The 21,914-nt window shown below is 47.0% G+C and overlaps 1 protein-coding gene and 1 long non-coding RNA gene across 6 annotated transcripts in view; one reads left to right on the top strand and one right to left on the bottom strand.

The window, feature by feature from the left end:
- The window catches only part of EYA2 (EYA transcriptional coactivator and phosphatase 2), a 251,291-nt gene extending 237,872 nt beyond the window's left edge, over positions 1 to 13,419 (top strand). For 3 of the 5 annotated variants that reach the window (XM_067013897.1, XM_067013898.1, XM_067013900.1), the window contains 4 exons: positions 891 to 1,051; positions 2,256 to 2,370; positions 3,773 to 3,894; positions 5,895 to 6,320. In XM_067013897.1, the coding sequence (XP_066869998.1) occupies positions 891 to 1,051; positions 2,256 to 2,370; positions 3,773 to 3,894; positions 5,895 to 6,115 (619 nt within the window). In that variant the 3' untranslated portion in view covers positions 6,116 to 6,320. Of the gene's footprint in view, positions 1 to 890; positions 1,052 to 2,255; positions 2,371 to 3,772; positions 3,895 to 5,894; positions 6,321 to 12,658 lie in introns of those variants that run through there. The other 2 variants (XM_067013899.1, XM_059038755.2) reach the window with 1 other exon arrangement.
- Positions 11,450 to 13,959, bottom strand: LOC136792609 (uncharacterized). Its single transcript, XR_010836631.1, has 3 exons — positions 13,902 to 13,959; positions 12,272 to 12,306; positions 11,450 to 11,538 (listed from the first exon to the last, which is right to left on the bottom strand). It is a non-coding gene; the product is annotated as an uncharacterized lncRNA (long non-coding RNA).
- Positions 13,960 to 21,914: the final 7,955 nt, after the last annotated feature.

The raw sequence follows: 21,914 nt of genomic DNA, 5'->3' as shown, positions 1-21,914 counted from the left end.
GCTAGGGCTTTCGTTCTCATGCTCTAGCTGCTGTCGGTGGTCGATCGCCCACGCTTTCCCCTTCTGGTTCCCAGCCGCCACTTCTGTCATTACCTCACGTGACACTGACTCGTCCCCAGACCATGCTTCATGCTGATGGAAGGTTCTGTCTGCAAAGCACCAGCAATCTACTCTGCTTAATTTAACAGATTAAAAAAATTACCGTAGGGAATTTCTTTTTCTTTTTTTCTTTTTTTTGCTGGCCACGCCCTGTGGCATGCAGGATCTCAGTTCTCGGACCAGGGATCGAACCCATGCCCCCTGCATTGGGAGCGCAGAGTCTTAACCACTGGACCGCCAGGGAAGTCCCCAACATAGGGAATGTCTGTAGAAAGATACAGAGATGCTCACAGAATAGGAAGAAAAGGTTAGCAGTCAGGGCTTATGGGGCATGTGAAGCAGAGCAGATTTGGGGATCAGAGTGGCAGAAACTAACGGGCTTTTTCTTCTGGGCCCTTCTCTCAGGATGAACCAAGGCCAACCATTTTTTGGAGTTGCCTTCCAGCTTCAGATTCTAAAGGGGGAGAGAGGGAGGCTTTCCCCAGCTTGGCTACTGCATGCAGGGGACAGAATGGCTGCCCCCCAAAAAATAGAGACGCTCTTTGATACCAAAAGAAAGGAGAATGGATGCTGACTAGGCAAGAGCAAAGGCTGCCACCGTTGTTTGGGAAGTTAATCAAAACTATGATTCTGCTTCTCCCAGAATGCACATACCCACGGCACCCTCGAACATTCGGGGACATCGTGGGTGCCCCAGGCCCCACCCCATGGGTCTCCTGGTGAAGAGCTCCCACCTCCCCGACATTAACAGTGTCTCTTCTCCCACCCCCTGCCCTCCTCCGTCTCCCCAGCACCTACAACTTCTCCGCTGATGGCTTCCACAGTTCGGCCCCGGGGGCCAACTTGTGTCTGGGCTCTGGCGTGCACGGCGGCGTGGACTGGATGAGGAAGCTGGCCTTCCGCTACCGGCGAGTGAAGGAGATGTACAACACCTACAAGAACAACGTCGGCGGTGAGTGGGTCGGGGAGAGGGTTGCCCGCAGCGGTCGGAGGGTCTGCCTGTGCTCCGGGCGCACCCGCCGGACCAAGGGAAATTCATCAAGGATGGATGGATGCTGTCACTCGCATCCCACCTGCCCTGTGCCAGGTGCCGCTCTGAGAGGCTTATCAGAAGTCCTAGCTCACTCAGTGTCACCCTTGTGATGCCCTCTGGAAGAGGGTCCTAAGATTTCACTATCCTCACTTTAGGGGGGCGGGGTGGGGGCGGGGCTGGGAAGCTGAGGAAGGAGTGGAGCATCTCCCCCATGACTACACCCCCCACCCCCGCCGTGGTTAGCCACGTGAGGTCCTTGGACCGTCAGCATCCCCTGGGGACTTGCTGGAAATGCAGATTCTCTGGCCCCACCTCAGACCTGTCGCACCTGAAGCTCTGGGCCGGGCCCGGCCCTCTGCGTCTTAGCTCGCCCTCCAGGCGATTCTGATGCTCGTTGGAACTGGAGGACCGCTGGCTTCGGCCCTCGCTGCTCGGACTGTGGTCTGTGGGGCAGCCACGTGGCATCACCTGGGAGCTTGTTAGAAACGTAGACTCTCAGGCCCCTCCCCAGGTGACTGAGTCGGATCTGCGTTTTTAACAAGATTCCCAGGTGGTTTGTGGAAACACTGGTTCTCAGACTTGGCTCATATTGGAACCCCTTGCAGAGTTTCCAGTTCTGATCTTCTTGGCCTGGCTGCTTGCTGCCTGGCATCAGGACTCATAGAGCTCCCTGATGACTCTCCTGTGCAGCCGAGGTGAAAGCCACCAGCTTCAGTGGCAGGAGAGCACTGGCTATCACACTGCACAAGAAGTCTGGAAGGGGCTGAAGGCAGGGTTGGCTCAGTATTGACCAGGCCCTCGATCACTATTTCTCGACTTCTCTAGGCCGCTGGCTCTTAACAGGTGATGGCGCTTCGTCCCCGCTCAGGAGGCATTTGGGGATGTTTTTGATTATCACAAGGTCTCTAACCAGCTACTGGCCAGTAAAGGGAAGAGGTGTGAGTAGGCAGCTACTCAACTCCATTGACTGATCCAGTCAATCTCAAAATAAAATTAAGGTCACTGGATTGAAGTTGACCTTGGGTGTCATCTGATTTGAAACCTAGACTCACCTTCCCTAACCCTACTCCCCCCAGCCCTTTAAAATGACAGCAACTATTATTTTTATTTGCTTTGTCCATAGGCTTGATAGGAGCTCCCAAAAGAGAGACCTGGCTACAGCTCAGAGCCGAGCTGGAAGCTCTGACAGACCTCTGGCTGACCCACTCCCTGAAGGCACTAAACCTCATCAATTCCCGGTAGGTGGGAGCCCCCGTTTTCCTTTCTGCTACTGAACTTTCTCCCATTCGAGGGTGGTAGCCCCTCCATTTCCACACTTGGGAGAATTGGACCCCCAAATTCTCCCCTGCACACCTTCCAGACATTTGATAAAGCTGGGGTGTACAAGGCACCATGGACACCTTGTCCCTCAGATGTGCAGATAGTTTCAGAGAATGATCGGGGGCCAGCAGAGCTAAAGACCTTTGTACGTAGGTCTATCGTCGCATCCGCTCTTGCCCACAGCACCCTCCAGCCACAACATCACCCTGTGAAAACCATTGTATAGGATCACACAGATCATCTGGCGGGCTCTTAGTGAGGTCAGGAGGGCCCAGTTTCATTCTAAACGTCCCACTAAATTGCCTCTTGCTCTTAAATAAGATCACCTGAGCCAGAGAACAAATTACTCCCCCGCAGCATCAGAATTCTTGTGACCCAACAGATGAATGGTCACAAAATGGCGGCTCATGAGCTGAATCCATCCTGCTGATGTGTTTTGTTTGATACACACTTTATCCCAAAGACTGGGAAAGTTAATCCATAGCTGCAGGTTTCGAGGATCTTGGAAAACGTCAGAACTGGCATGTGCTCTGCAGTTTACCCCAGTCCTCACCTCTCCCTGTTGTCCTACACTTGTTCCATGTCACTCATGCACATTGCCAGTAGGTCCCTGCAGCTACTTTAGTGTGTGGCCCTTGCAATAAATTTTTTTTTAATGTTTATTTTTGGCTGCGTTGGGTCTGCGTTGCTGTGCACGGGCTTTCTCTAATTGTGGTGAGTGGGGGCTACTCTTTGATGTGGTGTGCGGGCTTCTTGTTGTGGTAGCTTCTCTTCTTGCAGAGCGCAGGCTCAGTAGTTGTGGCGCACGGGCTTAGTTGCTCCGTGGCATGTGGGATCCTCCTGGACCAGGGCTCGAACCCATGGCCCCTGCATTGGCAGGCAGATTCTTAACCACTGAGCCACCAGGGAAGCCCAACATTTTTTTTTTAAGTTTTTATTGAATTTGTTACAACGTTGTTTCTGTTTTACTTTTTTTTTGGTTTTTTTGGCCACGAGGCATGTGGGATCTTAGCTCCCTGACCAGGGATCGATCCTGCACCCCCTGCATTGGAAGGCGAAGTCTCAACCACTGGACCTCCAGGGAAGTCCCTAACATTTGCTTTATACACTTGTGTTAGATTTCAATGTGTCAGGCAGCTTCAGGCTTAAAAGAGAGGAATAGCTGGAGGATCCTTGAGCTCTAGCCTCACCTGAAGACGACTTAGCCAGAGCCTCCAAACCCCACCAGAATTCCCACCGACTCCGGGCTCAGCTGCAGGGGTAGGAGGCCTGGCCTTGTGGTACCCTGGAGTTCTGACTCACCATCTCCTTTGCCCTCAGGCCCAATTGTGTCAACGTGCTGGTCACCACCACTCAACTAATTCCTGCCCTGGCCAAAGTCCTGCTGTATGGACTGGGCTCCGTGTTTCCTATTGAGAACATCTACAGTGCAACCAAGACAGGTAGGGGAGCCCAGACCTCACAGTGGTACGGGGAGAGAGGGTAAGGTCAGCTTTGCCTGCCAGGTTTGGAAGGTTTAAGGAAAATGACACTAGGGAAGTTAAAGAGCTTGTCCATGGGCATGGACAAATCTCCCAAATCTCCCAAACAACCCTCACAGACGCACTGGGTTTAACCTCTGCTTCTAGAGAAACTGGTTAGGATTGCCGTTTTCCAAAGTGTGTGTTATTGGTTAGGATACCTGCAAAGCTGCTGTAGCAAATACATCCCACATACAAGGGCTTAATTACATCAGGGCCAAAGCGTATTTCTCCCTCAGATGTCAACAGACCAGAGGTGAGTGATCCAGGCTGATGGGGTGACTCTGTCCTCATAGTCACCCAGGAAGTCGGGTTCTTCCCCGTTTTAGTTTTCCACCATCCGCTGTAATTTTATCCTCATGTACATGGTCAAATCAGATTCCGCCATATTGTCATTCCAGCTTATGAGAAGGGGGAAAAGAGGAAGGAGTAATGGGCATCCATTATTGTAAAGCCAAGACTCGGGAGGAGGTGCGTGTTACTTCTACTCACTTCCTATTAACCCAGCTTAGTCACATGGCCACAACTAATTGCAAGGGAAGCTGGGAAATGTAGTCCAATAGCTAAGTGACCGTGAACCCAGGTGAAATTCATTAAAGTCCATTACCAAGGAAGCAGAGGAAGACAGTTCCCCCCCACCCAGGATGGTACATGAGGTGGTTTTAATTTAATGAATTTTAATTAGTTAATGATGGCTGTTAACTAATCTCACCTTGAACCACACAGAAAACTATTGTTTTTTTAATACTCTTTCAAAGAGATAGTCTCAATTTAGTGTTCTCTTGCTTTAACACCTCTTTAATACTTGCTAATCTCCTTTATTGACAAAGAAAACAAGCCTTAGGCTTAGAACTTTCATCAGATAAGAGAATTCAATAGCTAGAAATTAACAGCATCGTTTGTCATCAGGGCAAGTAATACTGATTTTTCTTGTGGGGGAGGAGGCTGATTTTTTTTTTCTTGTATCACCTAAAAATGTATAATAATACAAAGCCTAGTTGTTTTTAATTAGAAATGTTTACCTGTTCTTTTTCTGGAGCAAGAACAAATATATGGTATGTACTTTGGAAGCATTTTCTTAGAGCAGTTTTTGCCTTTACTGAAGTTCTAGACGAGAGATACTGCTAAACAAACGTCCTTCAGTGCTCAGGGCAGCAAAGAATTTAGCCAGCCCAAAATGTCAGTAACACCGAGGCTAAGAAATCCTGACGGGGCGGTGAAGCACTTAGCCTACTCTATGCTGGCAGCTGCTGAGTGACAGCTGTTCTTTTTACTGCTCTTCTCATTATGATGATGGTTACTAAACTTGCTGAAACAGGATGAGCTAAAGCTAAGACCTGAATTTACTGTGCCTGGATTGATGCTGCTGCCCAGCCACTGGGAAGAAGGGAAATATGAAAAGGGGATCATCTACAGGGAGCAAGAAAAAAACGAACAGACGAGTCGCACGAGGGCCACTCTGTCGCCAGGCTGCCCACCCTCGGACACGTGAATCCTGGCACCTCTGCTTCCTAACCTAACTCTGGGGATCCAGGGCACCTCTCGGAGCCTCGTGTCCTGATCTGTGTAATGGGCCCATCACTCCTACACCGGACAGCTGCATAGACGCCAGGGCTTGTTTCAAACCCCTGCACTGCCTTCTCCTGCTGTGTCACTGTGGGCAAGCCACTTAACCTCTCTGTGCCTCTGCACTGTCGTCCATCACATGCGGATGGGGAGGGACAGTGATGCCTCGAAGTTTGCTTGAGGATGAAATGATTAACACCTGGTCCTTAAGAAGACCTTTGTAAGAAGATCTTTGTAAGAAGAGGACCTTTGTAAGAAGGCTGTGCAAAGTGAGCTCTTGATTAGCAGCTATTAGTCACTCAATCCCGGGTCCTTACCGAGTGTCTTTACTTTCTTTCCTTCTTCCGTGCGTGCAGGGAAGGAGAGCTGCTTTGAGAGGATAATGCAGAGATTCGGCAGAAAAGCCGTCTACGTCGTGATTGGCGATGGTGTGGAAGAGGAGCAGGGGGCGAAAAAGGTATTCACTCCGTCCGTCTCTCCGGCTGCTTTTTGCTCCTCTCTTGCGCCTGTCTCCTTCCCAGGCCCTTTGCGCTGCCCGTCCCCTGCCATTTGGAAATCGCAGAAGCATCCTGGGTAATTTCCTGCAAATCCCCCTCCGGGCCTTTGGCTGCCACCCCGGTAGCCCTGCATTGTTTCTGGGACAACTGCTCGGGAGCCCAGAGACCCTCTGTCAGGGCAGGCTGGCCGGGGGGCTGGTGCCTGTGTGTGTGTTTTATTTAATGCTTACTGATCATATGTTCCAGGAACCCTTCCCAGTTAATAAAGACAGCATTAAGCTAATGAAAAAGAAAATCCTGCATTTGTGATCTCAGGCCCATGAGGAGAGGGGCAGGGGGGTTCTGGTGGCCACAGCTCTGTTCTTGGAAAAGAAACAGCTGCCAAAGCCCTGGATCTGGACCTGTCAACAGCATCCCAGAGAGCCTACCACCCCCCACCCAGAGAGGCCTGGGAAGCAGATGGTTAATGTCACAGAGCTTAATTTGGTTTCCCCCTGGTTTCCCCCTTCCCGCCCCAGAAACAGATTCAAAGGAAATGCAAAAATGTTTAGGGGTCTCAGCGGATGGAACTCGTCAGAAGACGGAGGGCCCCGAGGGTCCCGAGAGAGGGGTGCTTAGAAGGCTTTGCATCTACTGTTCCATCCACCTGGAAGGCTCCTCCGCTTTCCCAGCTCTCCCGGACTCAGCCTTTCAGCCTCAGCAACACTTGCAGAGGGAAGAATTCTCTCACCGGCTCCCACTCCAGCTCCAGCTCAGTCAGGCCTGCCTGCGACTCCCTCCCCGAGCTGTCCCTATTCCTTCTCTAGGGCATTATCCCCTCCTGTCATGAAAGAATTACCTGTGTGATTGGTGGCTTCATCAGCGACTCTCCAGCTGGTGTGTAAGCTCCATTAGCTGAGCACCTACTGCGTGCCAGCTACTGTTGCAGGCTCTGGGCGTCCTGCAGTGAGCAGGACAGACAGGGCTCTCACCCCTCGCTCAGCTCACAGCCTGGGGACGAGCAATCAACCCGTAAGTGTAACATGCGTGCCAGATGACGACCAGAGCTTTGGAGAAAAATAAAGCAGAGAATGGGGAACAGAGGAGATTCTAAGAGAGGGGCAGGCTGCAAGTGTAAGTGGTGGTCAGGCCTGCCTCGCTGCGAGGTGACAGCTGAGCAAAGATGGCAGGAGGAGAGCGAGTGAGCCACGTGAGTATCAGAGGGAGGGAGTTCTTGGAGAGGAACCAAGAAGTTCAGAGGTCGGAAGGCTGGAGCGTCCTGCAGGGAGCTGGCGTGGCTGCTGGCTGCAGGATGCACCGGGCGAGTGGGCAGGAGGTGCCGTCAGGGAGGTGCCTGGGGCCTTCGGAGGGACTTCAGCTTTTACCCGGAGCACTTCTTTTTAAAGCATATTTCTTAAACTTTAAAAATGAATTGATTCAGAGGAAAAGATATTAAGTAAATAATAGGGGTGATACACCAGGATATGACCAAAACAGTAGCGTGAATCATCACACGAATCCAGGACCAATGTGCCAGGTCAAGAGCATGGTCTCTGGTGAGACTATTTGAAGCCCACTCCCGGGATGGAAGGGGGAGTCTAGAGCCCCTCTTCCAAGTTCAGACCTAATAGAAAAAACCCTCTGCCCTAAGCATGTGACAGCGATCAAAATAAACTTTGCTTCTATCAAAGTTGGGTTGAGAACCCGCTTAGCCCCGTGGCCGCGGGCACCCCCCCTACATGCCCTCCGGTTCTCAGCTAGAGAATGAATGACAGGGACACCCAGGGAGCAGTGGCTGCCGTTCACCCACCTTCTCCCCAGTCAAAGGCCGTTTCTTAGGGCGGCGTAGCAGATGTTTTGAAATGACCGTTTACTCTCCTGAGGTGAAATACTAATGGATAATAAAACCTCCTTATAACTGTAATGTCTAGGAGATCAACATCTGATGATATATCAAAGAGAAATAAGGGAAAGTCATTTATACTCACAGTAACGCGTGCTTCAGTATGTGAACATTTGAGCACGAGATCTCACACCCAAACGTGCCATCGCTGAGGCTGTGAGCCGACAAACACAGGGAGACACAGGTGTGCGCGGTCTTGGCCATTCACGAAGCCAGCGAGGTGCCGCGGCTGTCCCGTGGCTTCTCCAAACTGCGAAGCAACCCATGGGAAGGTTCTGAGTCAAACCAAAGAGACTTCCCCAGTTGACACGGTAATTGCAGCCCTGGGAAAGTCGGGTTTTATTAAAAGCGTGAGAAAAATGCTCTATTTATATGTGACAAAGTGGAGTACAGGGTCTACACTCAGGTTATTAAGAACGGGTTTGTGCTTACTTAAATATCTGGCTGGACATCTGCAAGGTGTGTGAGATGAGGCAGGAGACCTGCCCCCACCTGCAGTGCCCCCCAAATCAGGACGACAGTCAAAAATCACACCCCCTAGAAATTGCCAAGTCGCCCCTAACGGGCAGGCTTCTCCTTTGAGACCTGCTGGTCTGGGGTGGCCCTCGCCTAGGGGGCCAGGAGGAGGGGCAGCTGAGGGAGGTGCCCTCTTAAGTTCTGTGTCCCGGGCGCCTCCCTCACCTCACCCTACAGCCACCCTGCTCTCACAGAAACAGGAGACCAGGGGAGCGCATTTTGCTCTAAATCCTAGCTCTGCCATTTTTGGCTGTGGGGCCTTCAGCAGATGGCACCCCTCTCTGAGCCGCCTTTTTAATCTGTCACACTTGCTGAGAACAGGCGCAGCAGAGAAACCGTGCCTAGTTAGCCCTCAATAGCCCGAAGCTGTGTGATTACTACTCCCCAGGGCCAGGGGAGGGGAGACGGCTAAATCCGCCTTCTGCAATTCAGGGGTTCTCTCCCCTGGGGAGCCAGCAGAAAAAAGCAAACAAGAATTTGCCAGTTTTCACATAACATTAAAACTCACCGAAATCTCCTGTTTGCTCCAAGTCCACAGGAGAAGCACGTTGCTATGACCCGGCTGAGGATGGGGATGGGGTGGGCTCCAGCGGGGCCAGGGCTGCCCAGGTTCTGTGGACTTTGCATTGCCAGAGATGCCAGACAGCAGCTTAACCAGTGGAGAGCTTTGCTCCTCTCTCGTTAGCCAACCAGACAGCTGGGACAGCAGCAGGGACCCGGGGCCCTTCTGTCCTGTTGCCCTGCCAGTCCCAGTACTGCTCTTTCCACAAAGTCCAAGACGGCTCCTCACCACGCCCACGTCTGCACTCCAGCCACCAGGAAGAAAAAGGGGAAGGGCTCCTCTTCCCTTTAAGAGCACGGCTGATATAGGTCAACATCACTGCTGCTCAGACCCCATTGGCCAGATTTGAGTCACATGATCACACCTTGCCACAAAGGTAGCTGGGAGACGTACCCTTCATTCTCAGCCACCAAGTTCCTAGCAAAAGAAAAGAAAAGAAAAAAGAAAAAAAAAAGCGTTTTCTGAGAGAGAGGGAAGAAAGGATGTTGGGAACCAGCTGGCAGTCTCCATCCCAGCTGGCATGTGGCAGGGTGGTAACTGGCACCCTACTTATCCCCAGGCCTTAACCACTACTCTTTATTACTGACATCATCATTTTATTTAATCCTCCAAACCCCTCCCCCTGCGAAGTGGGTACCATTCTGCTTCATTTTATACAGAACATGTTTGAGACTCAGAGAGGTTAATTAATTTACCTAAGGTCACACAGCTGGTACATGAAAACTGCTATGTGTTTTGCTCCAAACGCCTGGCAGGAAGGAGATGGACTTAGGAGTTTCAAACACTGTCAGTCTGCACCCCTGACCTGGTCAGAAGAGAGTAGAGTCCACCAAAGAAGACTGGGGCACACACCCCATGCACCAGGCTCCCCTAAACCACCCCCCCAGTGTCTGAAGCAGCAGCCCCAGCCCATTAGTGAGAAACCCTGTGCACCAGCAGCTCTCCCGGCCTGATGGGACTCATTAGCCCAGGCCACTGGACACCTGAGCAGCATGAAATACGGCGACAGGATGAGGGGCTTCAACTGTTTCAGCTGACAGTGTTGTTAATATCTCCATTTTAGTGGGTCATTTGTCTCCCCCTCTCCACAAGTGATAAATCTACCTATGCTCTGGAGCCACCAGGCCTGGGAGGGAGATGGCTGAGATAGTCTCTTCCCCTTTGCTCATTTCCTCCCAGAAAAAAATGAATTACACTCTTTAAAGAGGGACTGACTGGATTTGCCAGGTGGCGACCAGCATCCATCTTTGCAGAGAATGAAAGGCTTGGCAGGGGTGAGGGGAGGGTGGGGGAGCTGAAAGGCATTAAAGAGATGGCATCTGTTGCCCATGATGGATAGTCTTCTGCTTCCTTTGGGCAAAACAGAAAAAGGTGTGTCCATTGAGGGCTTTGCTTGAGAAACTCACCTTCCCGCCTTTCCTCCCTCCCTTCCTCTTTTCATCCCTTCCACGAATATTTATTAAGCGCCCACTATGTGCCAGGAGCCACACAAGGCAGCAGTGAATATGACATTTCAAGCTCAAACCCTCCTCAAGGCCTTTGCACTTGCTGTCTTCTACCTCGACTACCTCCCCACACGTTTGCATGGCTCCCTCCTTCGTGTTCTCTGGGTCCTGCTTAAATGTCACCCCCCTAGAGAGGCCCTCCCTGACCCAACCAGCATAAGTGCAGAGCCCCCAGAGGCAGGAAAGGGTCGTTGTGCTCCTGGGACCAAAGGACACCTGTATAGTTTCTACCCTGTGGGCATAGAACCTCAAGGGGCAGCAGAACTACCACAAGAACTTGGGGCATCTATATGTTCATCAAGCACCGTCTGTTCACTCAGTAAATAATTGAACGTCAGTGACTGTCTTGAGGAGGCTCAGTATCTTGTAGCTGCAGGTAGCAGAAAACTAGGTAATGAAGACTTAAACACTTGTTCACCTAACAAGATTAGAAGTAGGAACTAAAACAATATTGTAAAACAACTACACTCCAATTTAAAAAAAAGAGATTACAAGTAGGTGTATCCTAGGTGGTTTCTGTGGGTCTAAAAATTCACCAAGCATCCCTTTCCATCATTTTGCTCTACCTTTCTAACCATCTTTGGCATTTTCTTTTCTGATATTTTGCCTCATGATCCCAAAACAGCTGCCACAGCTCCAGACATCGCATACTAACATGTCAGCATCCAAATAAAAAGGGCAAGTAAGGAGGAAGGAGTTCTCCTCAGGTGCCTCTCTCTAACCATGGAGAAAAACCTTTCCCAGAAGCCCCCAGCCAACTTCCTCATTGGCTTCAACGGGTCACAAGTCAGACGGATACAGGACAAACCCCTGGTAAACAAGGCTGGGGTTGTCATCGCTTGCTCAGACAATCATAACTCATCCCCTACCTCTCGGGCACGGCACTGCCAAATTCGGGGTTCTGGAAGTAGGAAGAAGGGAGGATGGCTGTTGGACAGGCAACAACTTTAGTCAACGGTCACATTTTCCTGTGATAAACAGGCAGTCAAGTTTTTTCTCTGGAGTCAGACAGACCTCTCTGTGCCTCAGTCTCCTCATCTGTAATATAAGATACACATAGTATACAGCAAGTATTATCCCCATTTTACAGACAAGCACCAAAGTAAATTATTTAAGATGACCCAGTGAATGGTGGTAGAACAGAGCTTTGCAAAGGGCACTGAAACATTTAACCCTCACGCTATGGAAGTATCAATATTTTGCAAATTTTTCTCTCCACATGAGTGATCTCTTTCCATAATCAGCATAACACTTCTTTTACACCAATTACAATTTTTGCTGTATCTGCATACTGCCTGTACTGTTACCTACTTAATGTTTCCCTTTCAATTGATGCACCTATGTTTAAAATTGAAAACTTGATAGCATGACAATCACAGAGCAAGCATCACCTGCTGTAAAGAAAAGGAAACGATAAAAAAAGACTCTCTGGGACCAGCCGTATCTGTTCCAATGGAGATTAGTGAGAGTTAGGGAGGGGTTGAAGACACAGTAGCATCTAGTCGAGACTTTCTATCTGAAGTAGCAGGATTGAGAACACATTTTTAAAACGGAACAGCTTTCTCGCTGTGTGATTTAATTCCATGTCAGCATGCCGCCTAAGACCACGCTGGTCCCAACAGAGGGGGAGGGTCAAACAGTCCACATGTCGGACAGTGCAGGATAAGCCAATCAGAATAGGCTCAGGTGGGGGGGTGGAATTGGGAGATTGGGATTGACATATATACACTACTATGTATAAAGTATCAATAGATAACTAATGAGAACTTACTGTACAGCACAGGAGACTCAGTGCTCTGTGGTGACCTAAATGGGAAGGAAAAAGGGGTTTACATGTATACATATTAGCTGATTGACTTTGCTGTACATCAGAAACTAACACATTGTAAAGCAACTATACTCCAATCAAAATTAATTTAAAATAAGTAAATAATTTTTTTTTTTTTTTTACAAAAAACAGACTTAGAAGGAATAGAAAGCATGCCTGACCACGTAGGGGTCCAACGATGTTCTGTGCTCCCGGTTTGGGAAATGCCCACGTGCTACACTGACTCAGTGTGATTTCTCCTAAGGTTCTAACCATGGGCGTGGGATCCAGGGGGGCTGTGGGAAGCACCGCGCAGAGCCGTAACCGTGTGGCTGGTGTTCTGTGTTCCAGCACAACATGCCTTTCTGGCGGATATCCTGCCACGCGGACTTGGAGGCACTGAGGCACGCCCTGGAGCTGGAGTATTTATAGCAGAACCCGCAGCCTCGCCACCTGCCATCAGAGAGGCAGCCCGCCCGCCCAGGCCCCCGGTTTTCCCCACCTCCCCTGCCAGATGCTAGACACCAGGCAGGGTCCCTCCCACCAAGAGGACGTGTCCGGTGACCATCTCAGAAGCTGTCCTTTCAGTCCCAACGCGGGTCCAGAGAAACAAAGTACCCAGCAGTGGCTTTGGAATATTTAACTTTGGGGAAAAGGGCTGGCTCGGAGTCCAGACTTTTCTGCAAGACTCACAAGCAAGGAATTCCTGATTGGGGGGAGGGCTGGTGATGAGGAGGGGACAGGCTCTTTTTTTTTCTCCACTTTAATTTATGGACTAATCTCATTACTCTGGTATTACGCTCTTGTACCTGTGTTGTTGGTTTTTGTTTTCTCAGCTGGCATGTGGGGCGGGCAGTGCACAGCTCCAATTGAAGCCTCTCCGCTCTGAGTTGTGCTTTGAGGGGACAATCATTCTTTGAACAGAGGGAGGCGATTCGGGGCTGTGGGGAAGACTATTGCTTATTTTTGTTTTTAACAACGTAACCTGATGTCATGTGGACAGTGCACGTGCCTTATGCTGCCATCTTGTTTTCTAGGAAGAGGGGACCCTGGGGAGGAGGCAGTACCTTGTGACGGAAAAAGGCATTAAATAAAACCACGTTTACATTTTGAAGTGGGGTAGAGTGTCACTACTTTGTTACTGCTTTTGAGGCTTCTGAATGTGTTGGTGTTTTTCTAAAACCTTCTCAGTTACGGAAGTATAAAATCCGACTCAAACTGCCTTAAGCCAAAGAAAAAAGAAAATCGTTTGCAGGAACTTTGGGTGATAACTGTTTTCAGCCATAGCTGGACCCAGGTGATCAAGTGACTTTCTCCTGTGTGCTTGTACTTCTCGGGCAGGCTCTTCCCTGTGTGGCAAAGATGGCTCCAAGGATCTTTTGGCAAAACCGTACCAGCAGAAAGAGAGCACTTTCTGCACAGGGGTTCTAGCTAAAGCCCCGAGATTGTGTCAAACCTGAGTCATGAGCTGCCCATGGAGCTGGATAGGGTTCAATCTTTCATGAGCAGAAAGCTGGGGAGAGCTTGTCCCCCAGAGGAGGAATCAGTGAGCTACTACTAAAAAATGGGGTTTGGGATGGAAACTAGAACTGACCTCCATGCCATCGGTAGCACTTTATTTTCCAGCGGATGAGCCAAGGATCCAGTGTAGGGAACAGGGAGGGACATCTGGAGAAGTTCCAAGGACATCTGAGCTCTGTTGCTGCCCACAGAGTTCCAAGCAGGGCCTCGATCCATTTGACTGGGTGCTAAGCATAAGTATAGGCTTCTCCCTCTATTCATGTTGGTGAAATCCAGGGTCACCAATTGGCTGGCATCCATTTCAGTGGAGATGGGAGATGGGGTGATGGATGATTGGAGTCTCAGAGCTAGCATCTGATAGATGGAAAGTCATCACCAAGGGTGAGATAGACTCCCTGGCTAGGCTCTGAGCTCCCTGGGGGCAGGTACTGTTGGTTTCGTCTCTGTATTCCCCCAAATCAAGCACGAGTGTCATTCTTGGAATCAATCTACAGAGTGGATACTGACATAAATTGGAATCCCATCATAGATGACGTGGAAGGAAGGATGAAAGTATAATTGGAATCACAGGTAATTGGGTGAATGGATATTTGTAAAAATGGATGAATAGATGTCTAACCGGGTGGGTGGATGGACGGTTGGTCAGGTACTGGATGCTGAAGTGATTTGAAGGTGGATGTTTAGCAAGGTGATTGGAGAACGGAGGAATGAATGGATGGATAATTGCAGGGATGCCTAGATGCATAGCTATATAGATTATGAGTGGATGGAAGACTGAATGGTGAGATGAATGGGTAGATGGTTGTTTGGATGAGTTGCATGGCTTTATGGAAAGATGGATAGATGGTTAAGAGGGTGAGTGAGTGGCTAAATGAATGGATGGATGTTTGAATGAGTAGTTGGATGGAACGACTGATGGTTGATGGGTGATTGACAGTAATACTGTGATGGCTGGATATGTGGGTGCAAGAATGGTATAACAGTTAAATGGATGGATGGTTAAATGGAGGTAAAGAATCCCTAGAGTTAGTTGCCTAGAACATGTGGGTCAGCCTCACTATTACTTGCCTACTTAGATTTTTTGTAATGAGTGGAGGAGTTTTACTGGATGAACTGACCTCTGGCTGGAGTAGAGAAAGGGACTGGAACAGAACCTCCCAGGCAGTCAGCCATGTGAACGCTCCAGGATCCTCCCTGTCTCCCCATTGTTTGGTACCCCTGCCACTCAGACACCACTTGTAATCAGGCACTATCCAGCCCTCCCTTTCTGTCACCATCAAAACCTGCTGTCAGAAAAAAATCAGTTTAGGGAGATTGGTTCAAGATGGCGGAGTAGAAGGACGTGCGCTCATGCCCTCTTGCAAGAGCACCGGAATCACAACTAACTGCTGCACAATCATCGACAGCAAGACACTGGAACTCACCAAAAAGGATACCCCACATCCAAAGACAAAGGAGAAGCCACAATGAGACAGTAGGAGGGGCGCAATCACAATAAAATCAAATCCCATAACTGCTGGGTGGGTGACTCACAAACTGGAAAACACTTATACCACAGAAGTCCACCTGCTGGAGTGAAGGTTCTGAGCCCCACATCTGGCTTCCCAACCTGGGGGTCTGGCAACGGGAAGAGGAATTCGTAGAGAATCAGACTTTGAAGGTTAGCGGGATTTGACTGCAGGACTTCGACAGGACAGTGGGAAACAGAGACTCCACTCTTGGAGGGCACACACAAAGTAGTGTACACATCAGGACCCAGAGGAAGGAGCAGTGACGCCACGGGAGATTGAACCAGACCTACCTGCTGGTGTTGGAGGGTCTCCTGCAGAGGCAGGGAGTGGCTGTGTCTCACCATGAGGACAAGGACACTGGCAGCAGAAGTTCTGGGAAGTAATCCTTGGCGTGAGCCCTCCCAGAATCCGCAATTAGCCCCACCAAAGAGCCCAGGTGGGCTCCAGTGTTGGGTTGCCTCGGGTCAAACAACCAACAGGGAGGGGACCCAGCCCCACCCATCAGCAGACAAGCGGATTAAAGTTTTACTGAGCTCTGCCCACCAGAGCAACAGCCAGCTCTACCCACCACCAGTCCCTCCCATCAAGAAACTTGCACAAGCCTCTTAGATAGCCTTATCCACCAGAGGGCAGACAGCAGAAACAAGAACTACAACCCTGCAGCCTGTGGAACAAAAACAACATTCATAGAAAGATAGACAAGATAAAAAGGCAGAGAGCTATGTACCAGATGAAGGAACAAGATAAAACCACAGAAAAACAACCAAACGAAGTGGAAATAAGCAACCTTCCAGAAAAAAAAATCAAAATAATGATAGTGAAGATGATCCAGGACCTCCGAAAAAGAATGGAGGCAAAGATTGAGAAGATGCAAGAAATGTTTAACAAAGACCTAGAAGAATTAAAGAACAAACAAACAGAGATGAACAATACAATAACAAATGAAAAATACACTAGAAGGAATCAATAGCAGAATAACTGAGGCAGAAGAACGGATAAGTGACCCGGAAGACAGAATGGTGGAATTCACTGCTGTGGAACAGAATAAAGAAAAAAGAATGAAAAGAAATGAAGACAGACTAAGAGACCTCTGGGACAACATTAAACATAACATTTGCCTTATAGGAGCCCCAGAAGGAGAAGAGAGAGATAAAGAACCAGAGAAAATATCTGAAGAGATTATAGTCGAAAACTTCCCTAACATGGGAAAGGAAACAGCCACCCAAGTCCAGGAAGCACAGAGAGTCCCATACAAGATAAACACAAGGAGAAACACGCCGAGACACACAGTAATCAAATTGGCAAAAATTAAGGACAGAGAAAAACTATTGAAAGCAGCAAGGGAAAAACGACACATAACACACAAGGGAACTCCCATAAGGTTAACAGCTGATTTCTCAGCAGAAACTCTACAAGCCAGAAGGGAGTGTCACGACATATTTAAAGTGATGAAAGGGAAGAACCTACAACCAAGATTGCCCGGCAAGGATCTCATTCAGATTTGCTGGAGAAATCAAAAGCTTTACAGACAAGCAAAAGCTAAGAGAATTCAGCACCACCAAACCAGCTCTACAACAAAGGCTAAAGGAACTTCTCTAAGTGGGAAACACAAGAGAAGAAAAGGACCTACAAAAACATACCCAAGGGCTTCCCTGGTGGCGCAGTGGTTGGGAGTATGCCTGCCGATGTAGGGAACATGGGTTCGTGCCCTGGTCCACGAGGATCCCACATGCCGTGGAGTGGCTGGGCCCGTGAGCCATGGCCACTGGGCCTGTGTGTCCGGAGCCTGTGCTCCGCAAAGGGAGAGGCCGTGGCAGTGAGAGACCCACATACCACACACAAAAAAAAATACCCCAAACTATTAAGAGAATGGTAATAGGAACATACACATCGATCATTACCTTAAACATGAATGGATTAAATGCTCCAACCAAAAGACACAGGCTCGCTGAATGGATACAAAAACAAGACCCATCTATATGCTGTCTACAAGAGACCCACTTCAGACCTAGGGACACATACAGACTGAAAGTGAAGGGATGGAAAAAGATATTCCATGCAAATGGAAATCAAAAGAAAGCTGGAGTAGCAATACTCATATCAGATAAAATAGACTTTAAAATAAAGAATGTTACAAGAGACAAGGAACGACACTACATAATGATCAAGGGATCAATCCAAGAAGAACATATAACAATTATAAATATATATGCACCCAACATAGGAGCACCTCAATACACAAGGCAGCTGCTAACAGCTATAAAAGAGGAAATCGACAGTAACACAATTATAGTGGGGGACTTTAAACACCTCACTTACAGCAATGGACACATCATCCAAACAGAAAATTACTAAGGAAATACAAGCTTTAAATGACACAATAGACCAGATAGATTTAATTGATATTTAGAGGACATTCCACTCAAAAAACAGCAGGTTACACTTTCTTATCAAGTGCACATGGAACATTCTCTAGGACATATCACATCTTGGGTCACAAATCAAGCCTCAGTAAATTTAAGAAAGTTGATTCATATCAAGCATCTTTTCTGACCACAACACTATGAGATTACAAATCAATTACAGGGAAAAAAAACATAAAAAACACACAGGCATGGAGGCTAAACATTACAAATACATTACCAAAATAAAATACATTACCAAATAACCAAGAGATTACTGAAGAAATCAAAGAGGAAATCAAAAAATACCTAGAGACAAATGACAATGAAAACACAACGATCCAAAATCTATGGGATGCAGCAAAAGCAGTTCTAACGGGAAGTTTATGGCAATACAAGCCTACCTCAAGAAATGAGAAAAATCTCAAATAAACAATCTAAACTTACACCTAAAGGAACCAGAGAAAGAAGAACAAACAAAACCCAAAGTTAGAAGAAGAAAAGAAATCATAAAGAGCAGAGCAGAAATAAATGAAATAGAAACAAAGAAAACAATACCAAAGATCAATAAAACTAAAACCTGGTTCTTTGAGAAGATAAACAAAATTGACCATTAGCAAGACTCATCAAGTAAAAGGAGAGGACTCAAATCAATAAAATTATAAGTGAAAAAGGAGAAGTTGCAACAGACACCGCAGAAATACAAAGCATCAAAAGAGGCTACTATAAGCAACCCTATGCCAATAAAATGGACAACCTGGAAGAAATGGACAAATTCTTACAAAGGTATAACCTTCCAAGACTGAACAAAAAAGAAATAGAAAATATGAACAGACCTATCACAAGTGATGAAATTGAAGCTGTGATTAAAAATCTTCCAACAAACAGAAGTCCGGGACCAGATGGCTTCACAGGTGAATTCTATCAAACATTTAGAGAAGCGCTAACACCCACCCTTCTCAAACTCTTCCAAAATATTGCAGAGGAAGGAACACTCCCAAACTCATTCTATGAGGCCACCATCACCCTGATACCAAGACCAGACAAAGATACTGCCAAAAAAGAAAATTACAGACCAATATCACTGATGAATACAAATGCAAAAATCCTCAACAAAATAACTAGGAAACAGAATCCAACAACACATTAAAAGGCTCATACACCATGATCAAGCGGGATTTAACCCAGGGATGCAAGGATTCTTCAATATACACAAATCAATCAATGTGATACACCATATTAACAAATTGGAGAATAAAAACCATATGATCATCTCAATAGTTGCAGAAAAAGCTTTGGACAAAATTCAACACCCATTTATGATAAAAACTCTCCGGAAAGTGGGCATAGAGTGAAACTACCTCAACATAATAAAGGCCATATATGACAAACCCACAGCAAACATCATTCTCAATGGTGAAAAACTGAAAGCATTTCCTCTAAGATCAGGAACAAGACAACTATGTCCACTCTCACCACTATTATTCAACATAGTTTTGGAAGTCCTAGCCATGGCAATCAGAGAAGAAAAAGAAATAGAAGGAATACAAATTGGAAAAGAAGTAAAACTGTCACTGTTTGCAGATGACATGATACTATACATAGAGAATTCTAAAGATGCCACCAGAAAACTACTAGAGCTAATCAATGAATTTGGTAAATTTGCAGGATACAAAATTGATGCACAGAAATCTCTTGCATTTCTATACACTAATGATGAAAAACCTGTACAAGAAATTAAAGAAACACTCCCATTTACCACTGCAACAAAAAGAATAAAATACCTAGGAATAAACCTACCTAGGGAGACAAAAGACCTGTATGCAGAAAACTATAAGACACTGATGAAAGAAATTAAAGATGATACAAACAGATGGAGAAATATACCATGTTCTTGGATTGGAAGAATCAATATTGTGAAAATGACTAAACTACCCAAAGCAATCTACAGATTCAATGAAAGCCCTATCAAATTACCAATGGCATTTTTTTACAGAACTAGAACAAAAAATCTTAAAATTTGTATGGAGACACGAAAAACCCCGAATAGACAAAGCAGTCTTGAGGGAAAAAAACGGAGCTGGAGGAATCAGACTCCCTAACTTCAGACTATACTACAAAGCTACAGTAATCAAGACAATATGGTACTGGCACAAAAACAGAGATATAGATCAATGGAACAGGATAGAAAGCCCAGAGATAAACCCACGCACATACGGTCAACTAATGTATGACAAAGTAGGCAAGGATATACAATGGAGAAAAGACAGTCTCTTCAATAAGTGGTGCTGGGAAAACTGGACAGCTACATATAAAAGAATGGAATTAGAACACTCCCTTACACCATACACAAAAATAAACTCAAAGTGGATTAGAGACCTAAATGTAAGACCGAACACTATAAAAGTCTTAGAGGAAAACATAGGAAGAACACCCTTTGACATAAATCACAGCAAGATCTTTTTTGATCCACCTCCTAGAGTAATGGAAATAAAAACAAAAATAAATGAATGGGACCTAATTGAACTTGACAACTTTTGCAAAGCAAAGGAAAGTACAAACAAGACGAAAAGACAACCCTCAGAATGGGAGAAAGTATTTGCAAACAAATCAATGGACAAAGGATTAATCTCCAAAATATATAAACAGCTCATGCAGCTCAATATTAAAAAAACAAACAACCCAATCCAAAAATGGGCAGAAGACCTAAATAGACATTTCTCCAAAGAAGACATTCAGATGGCCAGGAAGCACATGAAAAGCTGCTCAACATCACTCATTATTAGAGAAATGCAAATCAAAACTACAATGAAGTATCACCTCACACCAGTTAGAAAGGGCATCATCAGAAAATCTACAAACAACAAATGCTGGAGAGGGAGGGTGTGGAGAAAAGGGAACCCTCTTGCACTGTTGGTGAGAATGTAAATTGATACACTATGGAGAACAGCATAGAGGTTCCTTAAAAAAACTAAAAATAGAATTACCATATGACCCAGCAATCCCACTACTGGGTATATACCCAGAGAAAACCATAATTCAAAAAGACACATGCACCCCAATGTTCATTGCAGCACTATTTACAATAGCCAGGTCATGGAAGCAACCTAAATGCCCATCGACAGACAAATGGATAAAGAAGATGTGGTACCTATATACAATGGAATATTACTCAGCCATAAAAAGGAACGAAATTGGGTCATTTGTGGAGACGTGGATGGACCTGGAGACTGTCATACAGAGTTAAGTAAGTCAGAAAAACAAATATCGTATATTAACACATATATGTAGAACCTAGAAAAATAGTACAGATGAATCGGTTTGCAGGGCAGAAATTGAGACACAGATGTAGAGAACAAACGTATGGACACCAAGGGGGGAAAGTGACGGGGGGTTGGGGGGGGGGTGATGAATTGGGAGATTGGGATTGACATGTATCCACTAATACGTATTAAATGGATAACTAGTAAGAACCTGCTGTATAAAAATATAAACAAAATAAAATTCAAAAAAATTTCTGGGGCTTCCCTGGTGGCGCAGTAGTTGAGGGTCCGCCTGCCGATGCAGGGGACATGGGTTCGTGCCCCGGTCCGGGAGGATCCCACATGCCGCGGAGCGGCTGGGCCCGTGAGCCATGGCCTCTGAGCCTGTGTGTCCGGAGCCTGTGCTCCGCAACGGGAGAGGCCACAACAGTGAGGCCCGCGTACAGCAAGAAAAAACAAATTCTGTTTAGAGTTTAATAAAGAGTAAATTACCTATAAAAAAAGAAAATTTATTTTAATAGGCTTCCACTAGAGGCCCTAATAGCAGACTCTCAGCCATCCACACAGGAAGAGGCTTGGGGTGAAACACACAGACCTGCCCCTTAATCCTGAAATTAACTGCCTAGACGGTCAACTACTTCTCTGTTGTGATGACAAAATGTCAAAGGCTGGTGCTGACAGTCCACAGTCTGTAAGGTAAGTGTTTTACTCTGAATTCTAGATGACTCAGAGCTGCCAGTGGCCATGGACAGTGTCTTTCTCATTCTGTAACAGAGATGGCAATTAATGAGTGTTGGATGATGCATGCATGGATGGATGGACAGCTAAGATTCAGTGGTCCCAGGCTGCTTTCCTTCACTGTTTCCCCAGCAGTATCTTGCAGCTCCCTAGAACATCCTTAGAAGTAGAG

This window comes from Kogia breviceps, chromosome 14 (genome assembly GCF_026419965.1).
Source record: "Kogia breviceps isolate mKogBre1 chromosome 14, mKogBre1 haplotype 1, whole genome shotgun sequence".
Lineage (NCBI taxonomy): Eukaryota > Metazoa > Chordata > Mammalia > Artiodactyla > Physeteridae > Kogia > Kogia breviceps.
Note: the sequence above shows the minus strand (reverse complement) of the source record. Positions and strands in the feature narration are given on the sequence as shown.